General features: G+C 41.3%; 1 protein-coding gene across 1 annotated transcript in view; it reads left to right on the top strand.

The window, feature by feature from the left end:
* The window catches only part of LOC131263906 (uncharacterized), a 58,456-nt gene that overhangs the window by 14,325 nt on the left and 23,338 nt on the right, over positions 1-20,793 (top strand). The window contains exon 5 of the mRNA XM_058266186.1: positions 19,302-19,846. Coding sequence (XP_058122169.1) covers positions 19,302-19,846 — 545 coding nt within the window. The remainder of the gene's footprint in view (positions 1-19,301; positions 19,847-20,793) is intronic.

The raw sequence follows: 20,793 nt of genomic DNA on the forward strand, positions 1-20,793 counted from the left end.
ATACAAAGCAGGACGAGAAAATCGAAAATGTGGAAAGGAAAACTTTTCCGGGACTGGCCTTCGTATATCGCTTTGGTATAGAGTTTTTCCAACCAACGAAGTTGCATGTTGTTACGTCTTCGAATTGTCTTTCTTTCGAGCGGCATCAAAATCCATCTCACGCCGATGATGGCCAATTCCACAAGCAACAAGCGTGTTCCGTGGTTGCTTCATCTTTTATTTTGTTTTTCTTGTCCCATTTCCAAACCCGAGATTGAGAAGATCGATTCATTCTCCGGCCCTCCCTTCTAAATGAAAATCCACCGGGCGCCTCCAAGCAAGGCAAGGTCCGCTTGCGAACGATGGCGATAGATTTCCCCAACGATAAGCCCCGTTTGTTCATAAATAAGTGAAATAACCCAATAAATCTTCTAATGTAATCTTTTAATAATGTTGATTTTAAAATTTATGAGCCTTTGCTCAACCCCTCGACCTTGCGGAGGGGAGGGTGGGATGTTTTTTCTTCGCTTCCGGTTTCGGTTTCGTTTTGTTGAGGCTGAAGGTCGGTGTCAACGTGCACCCGAATCTGAGCCGTTGAAAGGCGGTTTTTTGAAGGCGTACGTTTGCGGATGAATTTTTCATTAACCTCGCACAGAAAGAAATTACATCGAAGAAGTTGAATCAAAGTGCAAAAGAGGTCGGTTCTGGGAAAACTGTTAGGGAAAAGAGATCAGTACAATCCAAGGACCAATAAAAGCAGCAATCAGTATGGAAGATAAGATCGAGATTTGGTAAATTATTGAATCCGCTATGATATTTATCAACAGCTTGGACGAGCAAGAGATAGTTTAAGATAAGTAAATTCCAAATAAAAATACTGCAATGATTTGCAAGAATTACATTATTCCGCAGGCAGTAGGTAAATTTGATATTAAATATCTTGCAAATCAGTTCTTAATCAGTTGCTGACTTTGCTAAAAATGTATCTTTCTTCTTATTTTTTTTACCTACTCTTCCAAAAGGATAGAGGATTCTTTAGAGGGAAAGGTAGCAGTTGAGAATTCGGCTATTTAACTTGATCCAAAAACTCAATACCAACACATCGTCATTCACCTTCGGAACCATCTTCCTTCCCCTTGGCTGTCGTGATGTTTCACTTTTATCGCTCTTTCAAGACGTCACGCATGACTGTCCACACTTTGCCGCAAGGTCCCATAATTTCCCTAAGCCCAAGAAAATGGGTTTCCTTCGTCTTCTGTTTACCGGTTTATTTATGTTTTTTTCTTCTCTCTAATCCACTTTCATGCCCCGTCACTGTTTTCATTGAATGCCATGCCATTCACTTTCTAGCCTCGAAGGTGGTTCGATTCGTCTCCCTTTTGCTTCGCAGACAGATCACCTTTCCATAAAAAATTCCTTCCCATCCAACGTATCTTTTCCCCCCAGGGGCCTAAAGACACCGTAACGCTTTCCTCCTTGGACGCGTGTCCTTTCGTGACAAGGAATCGTTTCTGCTATTTTTCAATCTATTAACCACCACCACCAGTACCGGCACTAACGTCTGCAGGCGCTTCCTTCGTTCTCCTGCTGTGCATTAATACTCTCTATTCCTGCCGGGAAGGGGAGGAAAATGGAAATCCATCCAACCACCACCTACACACCGACTCACCCGAGCGCCCGTTTATCGAGCTATCATAATCAATTAATATCCAGTTTGTCTTGCTTTGAGTACACTTTCACTCCCGTTGGAACATCGACCCACATTTGAGCGGGGGGGGGGGGGGGGGGGGGGGGGAAAGGTCATTGAGGAGGATTTCCATCATATGGTGGATCGATTCCTTGAAGAATAGACCAAGACCCTGTACCCTGCGGTGGGACGAAAGTCTTTGGCTTATCCGACCTCTTATTTGTTTTCCCCCCTCCGTTTGCGTCATTTCGCCTCCGCAGTACGGGCTCATATCACGCCATGAGTTGGCACGTTTGCGTCACCCTGTGGTGTATTAACTTTTCGACTCACTTTATCGACCCCCCCGAAAGCCATCATCCCCTGCTTTCCGGAGCGAAGAGCCCCGGAACGGGCGTTGCACGAAGATCGTGATCCGGAACCATTCCGCTTCGACGCGCCCCTGCTGTGAAGAAGAAAAATTAGCCTTTCCTTCACGCTTTCCTGGGAAACTCACGGGCAGGAGGGGTAGCAGGAATACTCGTATATCGACATTAACCCCGACCTTCAAACCGTAGCGAAGACGGCCGAAGACGATGATACGCACGAAAGTAATCCAACAGCTTCTTCTAATTGCCAGTGCTAAATTATTTGATCAATAGCATATCAATTTGCAAGATAAGTTCCGAAGGCCTTAGGAAAACGACGTTCTCGACAAACAATGCCAATGGAGCGAAGGACTGAATGATTGATGACTACTGCCATGGGACTCGTTTTCCATACGATGTTGAACAGTAACAAAAGAGGAGGAGAGGCTGCGAGAAAAAGAAAGATTCTCGAAAAGCATGGAAAAGGTACCTAAAGAGGATTATATTTATCAAATCAACAAAATACAGGGATCAGTTTAGATCAAAACACTGACAAACGCTCACCTTAACGTAGAGAATTGGTTTGAGAAGGATACAATTTTATTTTAAAAGAATTGGAATCCCATACAAAAGTTATGTAAATATATATGGGCTATACACATACTTTATTTGATTTTGAATAATAAAAGCAGTACAAAATCATAGGCATATTAGACATGTTATCTAATTTGGCGATCCCTGTCCCGTATGAAGAGTATCGAGCTTCATAAGACACTGTTTTAACACAACCGAAACATATGAGGTCGTTGTTAACTCTTTTAGATATTATTCAGGCTCGTAGATCACCTTCAAGTGCGGCTACGGAACATCATTGTCGTTGATTTCAGTGAATAGTTGGCACGTGGAAAATTGCTCCAATGAACACCTTTTTTGTCGAGGTGGTTTCCTTTTTGATAATATCGTCCGTTCAAATGGCTGTAAGGAAGATAAATTCAGTGAGACGCTATTACAATGTTTGAGCATATTTAGCATAACTGTACCTGTTATAACATTTGTTGAACCACCATGCTCCCTGGTATGCTATTGCACAATTTTCCATCCCTTCAGTTGGGTTATTATCTTGATCCTTTGTGGAGAACTTCATTCCATTGTGGTGCGTCAATGAGTCACCAAAAGCTCCCGAATACTTTCCTACAGTCAGCTTATACTTTTCCTCCTCACTACCAATTTTGAATTCGTCGTACAACGCGTAAGTCGAGTTTCCTTCGAAATCTTCTAACAACACCAACAGCTCGTGCCGCCCCGATTTCGTCATGACATGAAGATTCTCCAAACCGAGCCAGTGCTCTCCATTGACGTCACCGAATCCATTTTTGTAACTTTCCCAATTCCGGTAAAAGTCCACCGATCCATCGATCCGTCGTTGGAAGACGGTCCAGCCACCGCCTAGATTGTACTTGTTTTCGAAGTTGCAAAGTACCATGAAAGGCTTTTCAGTGCTGCCGTGAGGACGAATGTAAAAAGTGCCACTAGAGGATGATTTTATTTCATCACATGATGTTGGAACCAACCGCGTGTTTGGCTGATCCAAAGCATTGGAAATTTTATTTAACTGCAAGGAAGTTTCATTTGAATGTGTTGGAATACGAACGTTCCATACCTTTTGTGTTTTTGGCAGCACTGTTTTCTTTGGCTGTCAATATGACAGGAAATAAAAAGTCCCTCGCACTCTTGCTGCTGGACTACGAAACGAGTAGCACGTGTTTTTGGTTTTCTTACTAAAATCCCAACAGGTTATGGGCCCAGGCCGTGAAGTTATAGAAAACCAATAGTATTGTCGCGTTTTGTGAGTTAAACAATTGACCGCGAACCTTCTCTTTTTGTTAGTAAAATTGTGTGTGACAATGGGTCAAGACAGTATCAATTTCGACAAATTGAACGGTCGATCGAACTTTTCGACCTGGGAGAAGAAGATGCTATCGTTTCTGCGCACGCGAGATCTCTACAAGTGTGTACAGCCAGCGCCGAACACCGAGAAGGATGAGGACAAACTGTCGCGGGCAGTAGGATGGATCTTCCTGGCATGCGAAGATCATGTCACTCACCACTTCGGGAAGGACGATTCACCTCTTCAAATATGGGAGCTGCTGCGTAAGACGTACGCTGAATCGGGCCAGGGTCTGCATCTGCAGGCGGTTATGACGCTGTCGCACACGTATCGTACGGAGTGCGATACAAACGATGAATACATCGGACGGATGATGGAGGCGTGGCGCCGTTGCACCGAAGTAGGCATTGTTTTCGAGGACAACATTGTGGCGCTATTTATGGTGGGAAACTTGGGTCCCGACTATGAAGCGTTTCGCCAAAGCTTGATCGGGAGTGGACAGAAAATCACTGTAGAGAGAGTGAAATCCGGTTTGCTGGAGTTGACTCCCATTGATCGGCAGAATCCGAGTACGGCGTTTTACTCTGGAACATCCGGTAAAGAAGCAGCAAAGAAACCCTTTGGAATGAGTGGCCCAAAGAAGGTAAAGTGCTTCGGGTGCGGCAAAGTGGGACATTACCGAAACAAATGCCCGAAACTCGTGTCAGGTTCGAGGAATCGAGAAGCAGCAGATTCGGCTGATGCAAGATGTGCGTCAGCGTTTCCAGTTTCACCAAAAAGGTACCAGTACACAAATGATTGGTACCTGGATAGCGGAGCATCTTGCCACATGACAGCGCGGCGGGAAATTCTTTGTGATTTCCATAGAGCTAACGTGCAAGGTGTGATGGTTGCAGACAACAGAAAGCTTGACGTTGTTGGTGTTGGTACGGTGTGCCTATCTATCGATGGTCGTGAGATAACCCTGAAAGATGTTTTGTATGTGCCCAAACTTAAAGCTAATCTGATATCTCTCGATGCAGTTTCCCGATCTAATCATCGTATTGAATTGGAGGATGGCGTTTGTCGTATTTTTAGCAAACCAGAAGGAACGCTTGTAATAGAAGCCAAGTCGTCGGGTGGAACGTATAAGGTCGACGCCAGCGATGTAAGGTGTGCGCTTGCAGTGAACGCAGAATCTGGTGAATGGCATCGCAGAATGGGACATTTGAGTTTTGGAGGACTCAAAAGGATCCAGAAAGCTGATGAGAACTTCAATTTCACCGATACACGTGAGTCGATTAATAACTGTGAAAGCTGTGCTGAAGGTAAACAAGCAAGGAGCGGATTCCGGAAGAAACAAGCAACCTTAATCAAGTCGCGACACATCCTGGAGTTGGTTCACGCCGATCTATGTGGGCCTATGAGTGCATCATTGGGAGGTGCCAAGTATTTTGCCGTGTTCGTGGACGATTTTTCAAGGAAAGTGTTTGTTTCCTTTCTAGCTGAAAAATCAGCGTTAGTCTCAGCGTTTCGAGACTTCGTGACGAAGATGGAAAATCAGACTGGTATAAGGGTTAAACGTCTGCGTTCGGACAATGGTAGGGAATTAGTAAATTCGGAAATGGATAAATTTTGCAAAGGAAAAGGCATTTTACATGAAACGACAGTTCCCTACACGCCCCAACAAAATGGAGTGTCCGAAAGGATGAACCGAACCCTGATTGAGAGAGCCCGATGTATGCTGCAAGACTCAAAGGTGGACAAGAGGCTTTGGGCCGAGGCTGTTAACCATGCCGCTCATCTTGTAAATCGATCAGTTAACCGGTCGCTGGGCAACCGCATTCCTGAAGAAATATGGACAGGCAGTAAGCCAGATTTGTCTTCGTTAAGGACGTTTGGAGAGCAGGCCATGGTTAGTATTCCCAATGTGATGCGCAAAAAGTGGGACCCGAAGTCAGTAGAGATGCAGTTCGTGGGATATTCGGACAAGGTTTTTCGTTTCTATTGGCCCAAGACGAAGCGAGTGTACACCAGTCGAGATGCGACATCCTTTCCACAAAGACCATCGAAAAACGGATCTTTGTTTATAGTCGATAACGATGACGACGGCGAACGTGTAACTAATTCAGTTGGGGCGTCTGATCGAAAGGTAAAAGAAAATAAGGCAGATACAGCCGTTAAAAACGAAGATCAGAAGGACATCGATACTTCCCAAGAAGCGGATTATGAAGACGCTGAAAATGACATCCATGACGATTCCGAGGAGAGCGCAACGGAAGAACTACCCACTTTGAGGCGATCGCAGCGAACAATTCGCCCGGTCATACGCGACGATTACGTTTCATACTTCACCAGAGATTGTAATCCAGAGGACCCGAAAGATCGAAATGACGCGTTGAGTACACATGACGCGAAACTCTGGGAAAGGGCAATGAGTGAGGAGTTATCTTCGTTCCAGAAGAATCAGACCTGGACATTAGTGGATCTTCCTGAAGGGCGCAAAGCCATTAAAACGAAATGGGTATTTAAAAGGAAGCGCGCAGAAGATGGCAGTGTAGTCAGACATAAAGCACGCCTAGTTGCCAAAGGATGCAGTCAACAGTACGGCGTTGATTATGCTGAAACCTTTTCCCCAGTAGTTCGTTATGGCTCGCTACGTCTATTAATTGCAATGGCTGCCCAGAAGGGCATGAATATTGACCAAATGGACGCAGTTACAGCGTACCTACAAGGAAAAATAGACGAGGAAATATATGTAATGCAGCCCGAAGGTTTTGAAGATGGCACTGGCAGAGTTTGCAAGCTGAATAAGGCCATGTATGGTCTCAAACAAAGTGGACGTTGCTGGAACAGTTGCCTAGATAAAGCTTTAATCTCATTCGACCTCAAAAGATCAGCTGAAGATCCTTGCGTCTATTACAATAGCAACAGCAGCTTGATAGTAGCAATATATGTCGATGACATATTGATTTTTTGGTCCGATGCGAAGGTACGTGATAAGCTTAAGGCCAAACTATCTAAAAATTTCTTTATGAAAGATCTTGGTCGAGCCCGAACTTGTGTAGGTATGACCATCACATATGATGATGATACGATCAGCATAGATCAAACCACATATGCAAAGGAGATTATTCAGCGCTTCAATATGCAAAATTGTAAACCAGTCTGTTCGCCCTGCGATATTTCACATCAGTTAGCTGCAGCCACTGAAGAACCTAATGATGACGTGCCTTATCGTGAAGCTGTGGGAGCCCTACTTTATCTGGTACAAGGGACTAGACCCGATTTGGCCTTCGCCGTGAGTAACGTTAGCAGATACAACGACCGGCACGATCATACACATTGGACAGCTGTCAAAAGAATCTTGAGATACCTCAAGGGCACCGTCGATTACAAAATCTGCTATCGTCGTGGATCGGGCGAAAACCTTAGCGGTTACGTCGACGCAGATTGGGCTAGCGAACGAGACACCTGCAGATCGCATTCCGGCTATGTCTTCAAGTTGGCAGAAGGAGCTGTGTCGTGGTCGTGTAAACGGCAGACATCCGTCGCAGTTTCCAGCACTGAAGCAGAATACGTTGCCATGGCCCACGCAACGAAAGAGGCGATTTGGTTACTCCGTTTTGTTAATCAGTTCGAGGAGCAAAAGATGATTAAAATGTATTGCGATAATCAAAGCGCTATGATAATGGCTAGTAGAGAAGCTTACAGTCCTAGAGCTAAGCATATTGACGTCAGCTACCATTTTATTCGAGAATTTGTCAGTAAAGGCCTGGTACATCTCGAATACATCCCATCCGCGAATAACATTGCCGATGGATTGACCAACGGAGTGAACGGCATAAGAATAAAATTTTGCGTTGAAGGCTTCGGGATATGTGCTTCCAAATAAATGTTGACATGGTATGGTCCGAGTTGGGGTGTTGGAATACGAACGTTCCATACCTTTTGTGTTTTTGGCAGCACTGTTTTCTTTGGCTGTCAATATGACAGGAAATAAAAAGTCCCTCGCACTCTTGCTGCTGGACTACGAAACGAGTAGCACGTGTTTTTGGTTTTCTTACTAAAATCCCAACAGAATGTAACATTACGATCTGAGACTGGATGGATTCAATGTTATTCTGAAGTTGTACCAACCGACTTGGAGATTCGTTTTTCTTGCTCTTTGATCACGTGCTCCATGCGATGCTTGATCTCTTCCAATTGCTTCCCGTGATACTCGAGGGAAAGCTTCAAATCATCCAATATTTCCTTCCGAAAATCGATCATAGCGTGAATAACCGCTTCCATCACGGTTGGCGCGTCACCATCAGCCATCACCTGCTCGTTTAATGTCATTGTTATGTTCAACACTAGGCACAGATACACACTTGTGATCTTCATTGTAAAGTATTGACTTCTCGTAGCACAAATCACTTTGCGAAGGTCTCGGTTTGAGTACTGGCGATATACTGGCAGCATAATCCTGTTACAGGGTGCCATTCAAAACAGAACGATATAATCACGAACTTTTTACCCAAAGAAACTCGTTGCTATCTACGAACTAGTCAATGCCTAATTCAATGATTCATACGGTTCGTTGGTGTCGAAAGTTGTTAACAATAACATACATGACTCACGACTCCTACCCACACAACACATATGCATGTAAATCAAATATCAACTTGAAATAATCGTACTTCTATGCAATATGATTGAATCGTAAATGATGCTAAAATAATGCTTATACGTACAAAAGTGGAGGCGCTAACCGTACATTATTCAAAATGTATACAGTCTGACAAGAAAGTATCCGTACAGTCACCAATTTCAACTTCAAGCCTAGTTATCTCAGCGACTACGTGACCTAGGACAATTATTTAAACGACATATCGTAGATAAACTTCTATTCTATCCAATGAGGTCTTAACATTTCGAGAAAGTTACTTGTAGTTCACTTTGTTCTATAGAAACCCAAAAAAAGGCTCAAAATCGATGACAAAAAAGTATCCGTACACCCACCTTTCTTGAAGAAAAACACCGGTTTGGTGAGGTTCTAGTTGGCAAAATATCAACCTAGTCATTATTTTGAGTTATCAAGTGTCTAATAGTATGGCGGCAACAATTTTATATCCTCATTTAACGTGAAATGGCCGGTGAAACTAGGCAAACAGCTGCAACCGATAGAGAACTATCTTTTTCATGTGATGTAAAGGGAACCTAACTTGGCAAGTTTATGAACCCTGTGAAAAATCTCATGCTAAGTCTCAGGAACTTATAATTTGTCAAATTAACCAGGATGCAACTAGACTAAACCCTGCAAACAGACATCTTTCGTGGTTACTCAATCGCTATGGAAGGGTGATTGCTCGAAAAGCTATGAAGTCCTCCATACTTAGAGTTCTCAAACATGACGAACGAAGTGTCTAGATCATCAATCATATGATATGGATTACAACTCTTAAGAAGGTTTTTTGGAAATAACAATTACATTGCATAATTGTACGTTGCAAACTTTTCGTTTCTTAGGAAAGAATAAGGAAGACTGGGGATTAGAAAATCGCTGTATTTTGATGCCATTGGCGTGTAGGCTCAGTGTTTTATACACTATATATAGACTTAATACAGACAAAATTAAGCAATTTTGGCCAAAAACGAATAACAATAGACACCAGACGTCGAACTCAACCATCAGTACGAGCAACGTTGTTCCAACGATAAAACACAGTAGTTGAGATTATGTGTTATGGTGTTCCAAGGCCATAAATCGAACTGGAAATATTGAATTAACTATGAATCATCTGTGGGACATAGTCTACTTCGCCCATTTTGTCACTTGGACAAGCCATGCCTAGGATAAACTTTAAATGTTCAATAATATGGTCTCTGAGTAAAATAACGATCTCTAGAATAGGCCATGTATTGTCTAAGAGTGACCACTTTATGAGACCGTACAAGTGTTAACGATACTCCCAAAGTCTCCGGAATCGATCTCTATACAACATTTGTCGAAAGATACCTAGATTTACCATCAACGGGACATTATGTTGATCTTAGTAGACATCTTTAGAACTATTATGGAATCGGGTCAAATTTCCAGCATCTTTCGATAAGAAAACTGGTAGAAATGACACCTTGGCACTTGTAGGCTATTATTGAGGCACGTGGCATTGATTGCACCATATTGGCACACAATGTACGGATGGCATATCATCAATACTCATCATGTACGGATACTTTTTTGTCATCGATTTTGAGCCTTTTTTTGGGTTTCTATAGAACAAAGTGACCTACAAGTAACTTTCTCGAAATGTTAAGACCTCATTGGATAGAATAGAAGTTTATCTACGATATGTCGTTTAAATAATTGTCCTAGGTCACGTAGTCGCTGAGATAACTAGACTTGAAGTTGAAATTGGTGACTGTACGAATACTTTCTTGATAGACTGTATGTTTAGTCGTATATTTTCTAAGTCGGCATCATATACGACTTACGATATACATCAGCCGGACATTGCTCGTTTATCTATACGTATGCATAAAGAAAATCGTATTACATTCTTAATCGGCATCATATGGAACAAAGAATATACATTGCTCGTACATTGTCTATGCTTACTGCGATTCCGATTCGAAAAATACTAATATGTGATTCAATTTCTTCAACTTAATACGACTTCGTGTTGTGTGGGTAATCATAGATGGTAAACAACAAATCACAAAAAATTAACAAAAACTGCACCAATACAAAGAAGCATTTGCGTTTCATAGTACCACCACTATGTTTCCATCAGTTCCGTCCTTACCCGCGCTGCCGAGATTTATCATCAGTGCATTTTTTGTATTAGAAGCTTTTAAATAATACATGAATTGAAATATCTGATTTCGAGAAATTCAAAAACGCTACAGAACACACTACAGCACTACATGGGGCTTGTAGAAACATCAGTATACTGTCGTGAAACAATTTTGTAAAACCGATTTTTTCAAACATCGGTTCGGATAGTGAAAATCTATTTTTGCTAATGAATAAGGCAAATATAATAACATAAACACATCATGCTGTATATACCTTGAAATATAGTGCACGGGAAAGCGGTTTCATACAAGATCAAATAAATACAACATGTCTTATTTACAGTGTTGGATAAAACTGGTTTATGGCGTCCATTATTCTTTCTTGAGCATATTAAATTTCCTGTTACAAGACTAGTCCGATATACTTCGTCCATTTTGATAAAAGTTCACGTTAAAGACAAGACTAAATTCGCTTTGCATATCCATACAGTTACATACATACTTTATTTGATTTTGAATAGTGAAAGCAGTATAAAACATTACCAAATTGCCAAAAATCTAATCATAGGCGTTCCATTTTGTTATCTTTCTTGGTGATCCCTGTCCCGTATGAAGAGTATCGAGCTACATAAGTCAATGTTTTAATACAACCGAAACTTAAGAGGTCGTTGTTAACTCTTCTAGATATTATTCAGGCTCTAAGATCACCTTCAAGTGCGGCTGCGGAACATCATTGTTGTTGATTTCAGTGAGTAAATGGCATGTGGAAAATCGTTCCAATGAACACCTTGTTTGTCGAGGTGGTTTCCTTTTTGATAATAGCGTCCGTTCAAATGACTATAAGGGAGTTAAATTGAACATATTATTAAAAAGTTATACAAAAACGTTAAAGAAATTTAGTATGAAGAAATGTACCTCCAAAAGCAACTTTTGAACCACCAAGCACCCATATAATTATTCGCACAGCCACTTTCACTATCACCTAGATCATTATCTTGATCCTTTGTAGAGAACTTCATTCCATTGTGCTGCGTCAATGAGTCATTAGCAGTTCCCGAATACTTTCCTACGGTCAGCTTATACTTTTCCTCCTCACTACCAATTTTGAATTCGTCGTACAACGCGTACGTCGAGTTTCCTTCGAAATCTTCTAACAAAACCAACAGCTCGTGTCTTCCCGACTTCGTCATGACATGAAGATTCTCCAAACCGAGCCAGTGCTCTCCATTGACGTCACCGAATCCATTTTTGTAACTTTCCCAATTCCGGTAAAAGTCCACCGATCCATCGATCCGTCGTTGGAAGACGGTCCAGCCACCGCCTAGATTGTACTTGTTTTCGAAGTTGCAAAGTACCATGAAAGGCTTTTCAGTGCTGCCGTAAGGACGAATGTAAAAAGAGCCACTGGAAGACGATTTTATTTCATCACATGATGTTGGAACCAACCGCGTGTTTGGCTGATCCAAAGCATTGGAAATTTTATTTAACTGCAAGGAAGTTTCATTTGAATGTAACATTACGATCTGAGACTGGATGGATTCAATGTTATTCTGAAGTTGTACCAACCGAGTTGGAGATTCGTTTTTCTTGTTCTTCGATCACGTGCTCCACGTGATACTTGATCTCTTCCAACTGCTCCGTGTGAAACTCGAGGGAAAGCTTCACATTGTCCAATATTTCCTTCCGAAAATCGATCATAGCGTGAATAACCGCTTCCATCACGGTTGGCGCGTCACCATCAGCCATCACCTGCTCGTTTAATGTCATTGTTATGCTCAACACTAGGCACAGATACACACTTGTGGACCTCATTGTAAAATATTGACTTCTCGTGGCACAAATCACTTTCCGAAGGTCTCTGTTCGAGTACTGGTAATATACTGGCAGCTCAATTCAGTTGCCGTTGAAAGTTGTTAACATCAGAGATTGACTCTCGATTATTAATTACAGTCGGCAAGCAACAAATCACTAAGGCTTAACAAAAATTTCACCAATATGAAGAAAAGTTTGCGTTTCACAATACCACCACTATGTTTCCGTCAGTTCCGTCCAAACCAGTGCTGCCGAGAATTATCATTAGTGCATTTTTTTTGTATAACAAACTACTAAATAATATACGATTTGAAATATCTGATTTAGAGAAATAAAAAAAACGCTACAGAACACACTACAGCATTACATAGGGCTTGGAGAAACGTCAATATACTATCGTGAAACAACCAGTTTTGTCCAATCGATTTTTTCAAACATTGGTTCGAACTGTGATAAACTATTTTTGATAGTTAATTAGGCATCGAGTGAACAGCAAAACATAAACACTTCTCACTAGGCGATTTCGAGCAAATCATCCTAAAAAATGTCCTACGTGCAGAGGCGGATCATAGGGTAAGCAAACTAAGCAGTTGCTTGGGGCCCCGAGCTTTCCAGGGGCCCCGTCGTTTTGGCCCATGTTTTTATTCTTTTACAACAGTTGCTTGTTCAGCAAATGCGTGATGGGGTTATGAATTTACTTTTGAATGAAAGTAAATCTAGAACATGAAAATGTCAGAATGATCCAGCTTATCTGAATTGTGTTTTGACGCAAAACAGGTGCCATAGTTGTTTAGGTTAAAATATGAGATTGATGCACAGGCGTACATTAAAGAGATCAGTCTTGAAATTTGATAAAAGAAGAGGAAAAAGCTCACAATAGTTTTAGGATATTGGACATGAATTAGCAAAATGTGCTGCACATTTCCAAATATAGTAAATATGATTAAAATTATTCGTGATTTTTCATTTTTAAACATTTCAAAATTGTCCATCTTGAATCGCAACAACCAATTCATTAAAAAAAAATAAAAATCAATCACTTGTCTAATTGGTTAATAGAAAATGATATTCGTGGAAAAAGATTCTCTCGAAAGGTTATTGATGTTTTTGCATTAATTGAGTCTTTGCAAACCAGGCTTTTAGCAATGCAGTTTTTCAATCAAATACCACTAAGGAAAATTGTACGTTAATTTAAATTCGATTCCTCAATAAAAAATATATGGTTTAATCAAAATTGAAATTTTAGAAATTTTGGGATATAGAATTGAATGATGAAAGTATTGCATGTTTTTGGGGCCTCCAATTTATAGCTGCTTGGGGAACCTAGAATGCTTAATCCGCCTCTGCCTACGTGAAACAAACATCGAGCATCGAAAAAAGTAGGACGTTTACTCGGGCGTACCACGGTTTTAGGACGAGCCTTTTTTTTTTTTAGCTAGCGGGCTTATGATGCATACACCTTGAAATACAATGCAAGGGGAAAGCAGTTTCATAACAGATAAAAATAAATATACCATGTCTCATTTACAGCGTTGGACAAAACTAACACGCGACGAGCATTTTTCTTTCTTGAACATATTTAATTTCCTTTTGCAAGACTAGTCCGATATCATTCGTCCATTTTGAAAGGTAATGTTAAAGATAAGGTTAAACTCGCTTTGCATATCCATATGGTTTCTACACATGCTTTATTTGATTTTGAATAATAAAGACAGTACAAAAATTACCAAGTCACCAAAAATCTAATCATATGCATATAAGATTTGTTATCTTTCTATGCGATTCCCGTATGAAGCAGTATATGCGAATGATTCCCGTATGAAGCAGTATTGAACGATAACATAAGACACTGCTTTTAAGACAACCGAAATCAACGAGGTTGTTTTTCATTCTTCTATTCTCTGCGGAACAACATTGTCGTTGATTTCAGTGAGTAGATGGCACGTGGAAAACCATGCCAATGCACACCTGTTTTGTTGAGTTGCTTTCCTGCTTGATAATATAGTCCGTTCAGATGACTGTAAGGGAGGTAAAATGTTTTCACTTATATTAAAATATTGTATGAATCTTTTAAAAAAATGGTATGAAGAAATGTACCTGATATAGCAACTTTTGAACCACCAAGCTCCCTTAAAAGAATTCGCACAGTCACCTTTACTAGATCGATCATTATCTTGATCCTTTGTAGAAAACTTCATTCCATTGTGCTCCGCCAATGAGTCATTAGCAGTTCCCGAATACTTTCCTACGGTCAGCTTATACTTTTCCTCCTCACTACCAATTTTGAATTCGTCGTACAACGCGTAAGTCGAGTTTCCTTCGAAATCTTCTAACAACACCAACAGCTCGTATTTTCCCGACTTCGTCATGACATGAAGATTCTCCAAACCGAGCCAGTGCTCTCCATTTACGTCACCGAATCCGTGTTTGTACATTGTCCAATTCTGGTAAAAGTCCACGGATCCGTCCATCCGACGCTGGAACACAGTCCACCCTGCGCTGCGATTGAAGTTGTTTTCAAAATTACACAAAACCAAGATAGGCTTTTCAATGTATTCATAAGGATTGATGTAATAAGCTCCAGTGGCGTTGGATTTGACCTGACTACATGAGCCAGGCGTATTTAAATCGTCAAATATTTCTCGAATTTCATTGTTTTCCCTTTTCAATCGTTTTTCTTGTTCTTCGACCATGTACTCTACGTGGTACTTAATCTCTTCCAACTGCTCCGTATGAAACTCGAGGGAAAGCTTCAAATTGTGCAATATTTCCCTCCGAAAATCCATCAAAGCGCGATTAACCGCTTCCGTCACGGCTGGCGTGTCACCGTCAGCCATCACCTGCTCGTTTAATATCATTGTTACGCTCAACACTAGGCAAAGATAAACACTTGTAAACCTCATTGTGAAGTATTGAATTCTCCTAGCACCATCACTTTCCGAAGGTCTCTGTTCGAGTACTAGGAATATACTGACAGCACAATCTTGTGCCGAGGTGCCGTTCGAAATTGGACGATATAATCACGAACTTTTCACCCAAAGAAACTAGTTTGATTCGTTCAATGATTCATTCGATTTTTTTTGCTGTCGAAAGTTGTTAACAACACATACATCAGACCTTGACTCACAATTTTACTCATATATGGTAAGCAACAAATCGATAAAAATGTACAAAAACCACACGAAAACAAAGAAAACTTTGCGTTTCGTTGTTATTGGCTGTTAAACTTGTGTTGTGATTAAGAACTCATAGATAAATTTTATTTAATAACATAATGTTTTTCGTTAGAGTCAATGTTTTTCTACGCTGTGTGGCATCTAGCTAGTTCCAAAGCCGCCTCACACATGTCGTATCTTGACTACATCGCTAAACAGTATATTTCACCCCTATAGTACACCCCAGTGACGGTGGTGTCCACCAAATTCAAGCCACGCCTGTCTGATGCTGCGAGCTGAGAGCTTCGGCCTTTTGACCGAACAACTGCAGTTCCATCTTAACTCGCGCAATCGTAGTATATGTTGTCGATCTATTTTTTTCTTCTTGGCATAACGTCGACCGTAATCCGGGAAGCAGCGGTTGGCACATGTTTTCCAAAAAGGGTCAGCAATTCCGGAAGCGCGGGCCAGATAACGACGATTTTATGTTTTCAAAGTAATACTAAACTCTTATGTATAGATTATCAACTTCCTAAATAGTAAAGTTATATAAAAGTGATGATAGCTAGAATATTTGAAATTTTATCTCTAAACTTATTTAAACATTTTCATTTTCATAGAATTATGATCAACATATACATTTTGGATTATTGTACTATGAATTGCTTTCTTGAATTGTACTTGCATTTAATCCATTTCAATAGCCTACTGTTGAACAATCGATCTCGGGAATGTGCTTTTCTGTATTGTTGAAAATAACTCTTCCAATTTCATAATCCTGTCTTTCTATGTTTTATAACCGAAAAGTAAGTGGTACTTTTATTACCACTTCATTGTCGATAATAAAATAGCAGACAGTATTGCTATTCTAAACACAAAACTACGTGAACATCACGTTGCTAGAAAAGCGCATCGTTGATGGTTGGAGATGAATATATTTTATCTCATCCATTTGTTTATACTTGCATATTTTTTACGTGTTTCATTTTGTTAAAAAAACTAGACTTCCAACCACCGAGCAAACCCTAAATGGCTGTGGGAGAGACGAGCAAGAAAAAAAACACAGACAAACTTGGAGTATGCAATGACAGAAAAAACTGGGCTACATTACAACAACAAGGCGCTCTACTGCGAGTAAAAACCACCCCACGGAAAAAGTTGGATGCAAATGGACGGTAAAAAAGGAAAAACAGCCACCAAACACTGCCACCAGCGGATCGTCCTTTCATCATTACTGCCCCGAAACGCTTTCCACGCTTGGCGGTGTAAATAATAGAACAAAAACAAAGATAGAACCCAGAAAACAAAAGGGAAAGTTGTCGCATGCTTTGTTTCCCATTTCCTTAGGCCTACTTCGACGAGAGATGAGTGTTGTATTTTTTATTATATCCCCACGCCTACCATTTTCCACGCAACGACCGTGCTGTCATTGTTCTTTTTTTCGTCAACCTATATTTTTTAACATTTTTGATGTGGTTACTGTTTCGCTTTCGCACCCAATGGCCATTTTCAACCCCTACCCTGGGGGTGGGAAAAGTATCTGGTTTATATTTGATGCCAATACACCGGGTGCGGTAGAGTTTCTTTCATCTGGCTGTTTGTTACTTACAGCAAAAGAAAACAAAAAAGAAAAACCGGAAGCAACGGCACACCGCCGACCGGGAGATGAGCTGATTGTATAATTTTGAATTTTAATGACGCGCGTGATTGTCGTCCGGTCTCGAACTGCATACCGTTTCGAAACGGTATCAATTTTTGTTTCTGTTTTCCTACTCCTAATTTCCTTCCTATCCTCACGTCGCAGTCTCTCTTGAAAATTGATAATGATGGCTTTGGTGACCGTCTTTTTCCTTTCGGTTTGGCTTTCGCTCGGTGGGGCGAAAAATTGCTTTCTTGCTGCCAATTATGGCCCGAGAGCGGGAATCTCTTCTGATCCATCAGCAAACAGGAAGCTAATTGAAATTCATCTCCCCTCGGGTGCGATAACGATGCAAATTAGGTTAGTGACGATTCGTTAATTTTTCTATCCTCGCTGTATATGTTATTGGAAGACAATACTTTGAAAAATGATTTTATTCAATTATTGAACAATATTTGGGGTCTGTACAAAAGGATATAGTGTTTTAAATAGCATCAGATTGTTGAATATTTTCAAGTGAATCTGATAGTAATCTAGTTCTATTCGATCGTGCTGCGAAGAAATTAAATATTAACAAACCCATTACGACAGGGACTGTTTGGAATAAATATTAGCATAGTGGATTTCGTGAAGTCTCACTCTACCTTGACGCCAATATAGTTTCTCATTCTTTGCAACACCGAGAACAATACCTCCGCAAATCGTCAATCGTCTTTTGTGCAAATAAAACAATTCCGTAAGTCAATTCTATAGTCTTTTGCACGCCATAGTCTGCCGGCATTCCCGTTCCGGGCTGTTCCTTCCTCCCTAATGGGTACGATTTAAATCATTTCCACAAACACATTTCCGCCCTCTGGTTGGCACCTTGCCGCATGTTGACTCAATCACTGTCTCGGAGTGTGAGGGATGAATGTGTTTCTTCGTTCGACTCAAGTGTTGTCATACAATGCTCCAACGAACCTATTCACATAGCGCCCCGCTGGTGGGAATGGCGGGGAGGAGAAGTGGTTCTTTCTTCTACAAACAGCCCAAGTGGCCTCTTGTATGTGCCATCGTGCTGTTCGAGCGAGAACTCCTCCTTCTCCTGCCATCGCTTCGAACGCAAAAACCCGATAAGCAACTTGTCATCCGAATGACAATGAACACACTTACCCGACCCCGATTTTCCCCGGAACAGCAACAAGCTGTCTCGGCAGCGCCAGCACCAGCTGGTTTGAGCTCAACCGTATCAAGTTTATTTTTCCTTCAGTTCGCGTCCTTTTTTCCTGCCATTGCTTCACGGAGAAGCGGAGCGAAACTTGTGGCGCACAAAGTTGGACCAGTGTTTCCCCCTGGAGCATCCGATGGTGAACGGTTTTTCCGTCGTCAAATGGAACTACAATGAACTCCACCGACCATTGCCACGACAGTTGAAGTTGCACAGTACAACAGCTAAACAAATAATCATTATATTGTAATTTAATTGAACGGACCAAAGTTCAAAAAGATTCGCCCGAGTTTATTTTTCTCATTCGCCTGCTTTCTCTTTTTCCCACTTGATTGAACCATCCTTGGATTGCTTTCCCCTCTCCAATTGGGATGCATCGAGATGGGAAATAAGGTTTTTCCACCTGAATATACTCCGGTATTATTCCCATCTTTGCTTGTAGCCACCGGAAAAAACCCGGCACCTTCAATTGCAGATGCCGGGGAAAACGGTGTTGGTCGGGAAAAGTTTGCCCACTCATTATCATCAACAGTCGGCGTCATTAAGGACGTGCTTGTGGGCTGCTGCTACTGCTGCTGTTGGCACTTTATGCTGAATTTTCCTTATGCGGCGCAAGGAAAGCAAAAAGTTACGCCACCTAATTGTTTGTTTACGCTGTCGTTTCATTTTATTTGATTGATCCAACATTTGGCACCTCATCAACACCAGCTGGGGGGTGGTCATTATTCGGTCATGAGGAAAAGTTTCTTTTTCGTCCGCTTCGCCCGCTCAAGTGATATGCTCTAATGAGGCAATTCTGTGCCGTCCCTCTTGTACCTTCTCCTTCCGCAGTTACTACGCATCGACACTCTTCGGCCCGCTTCAGCAGCAACCGAACTCGCAACCCCGACCCCTCAAACGGCAACGGTTGATGGCTCCCGGGCGCATGGGAATGACACCCAAGTTGAACGGTGCCGGGCCCATCCTCGGACACGGACATCCCCAGCAACAGCAACAACAGCAGCAGCAACAGCAACAACAACAGCAGCAGCAGCAACAGCAGCAACACATGCAGCTGGCGGCACACACCCAGCAGCAACTGCAACAACACCTGCAGCAGGCGGCCACGAGTCCGGTGGCGAACGCTTGCCAGCAGCTCGGCAGCTTCTACAACCAACAGACCAACCAGATCGGCTCCAGCAATGGCGTCCAGATGGGTCCGCTGGCGAACGGGGGGTGCATCGGCTCGAACGGGTACATCAACAACAACAACTGCATGATGAACGGGGTCGAGCTGGGCGGAAATGTGGTGGCGGTGGTCGGCGGCCCTGCGGGAGGTTGCAACATGTCGAGCTACACCAACGGCCAGCACGTGGTGGGGCCATTCAAAACGTACAGTGAGTATTGGCTTTTCCACTTTTAACCTTCAACTTAAAACTAATATGAAGTATTTTAAACGCATCGAATTTTTCACTTTTAACCTTGAACTTAAAATTAATATGAAGTATTCTAAACGCATTTTTCATATCGGTTCAAAACATAACAAACCACAATTTCTCGACGTTCGAAATGAATCATTGAAAAATAATTTAAATGTTATATGATTTCTCAACGTTCATATAAACGTTCAAATCTGTTTCTAATTATTCCTACCTTATAATAGCTTTTACCTTTCTTGGAAGACATAAATAATACCAAATTATGGAATAAATCAAAAATATGTAAGGTACACAGTGGCGGATTTACATTCTTGGGGGCCCTAAGCGGTAAAATGAATGGGGCCCCCGCACTACCGTAAAAAGTAACAGATTTTCGTCTTGTTTATATGCTTTTTAATAAAATCAATGTTAGATATCATTTTATCATAAAAAAGTTTTCTGGCTGACTCCTCGAAGTTCTATCTATGTTGTTTAACAAGTCTTATGCAATAAAGAATTTTTATTAAAAATGGTATGCAGAACAAACGCATTGCTTACATTGAAATTGTTTAAGTTTTTCATTCGCATTATTTTATTCTTATGCTTGATAATTTCCAAAATTTTGTTGTTTTGATGCAAATATATGCTTGTTTACAATTAATAAACTATAAAAAATGTATCTTCTGTTACTCTTCAACTCTGATTATATACCGGACCAAACTTTCTTTATTTTATTATGGTTCTTAGCATTAACTTTTATAGGACAAAGTAAAAATATCCACTATTGATCAGTTACAATTACAGCCTGTTGTGAACTGTTCGCTAAGCATTTTTCGAGTGTCTTTGCCGGACCGTCTAGTTGTGCACCGATAACTGCACAGGGGGTGCCGACTACGTCGACGGACACCGTAGATAGTGCCAACTTA

The sequence above is a fragment of the Anopheles coustani genome, chromosome 2 (assembly GCF_943734705.1).
Source record: "Anopheles coustani chromosome 2, idAnoCousDA_361_x.2, whole genome shotgun sequence".
NCBI classification, from domain to species: domain Eukaryota; kingdom Metazoa; phylum Arthropoda; class Insecta; order Diptera; family Culicidae; genus Anopheles; species Anopheles coustani.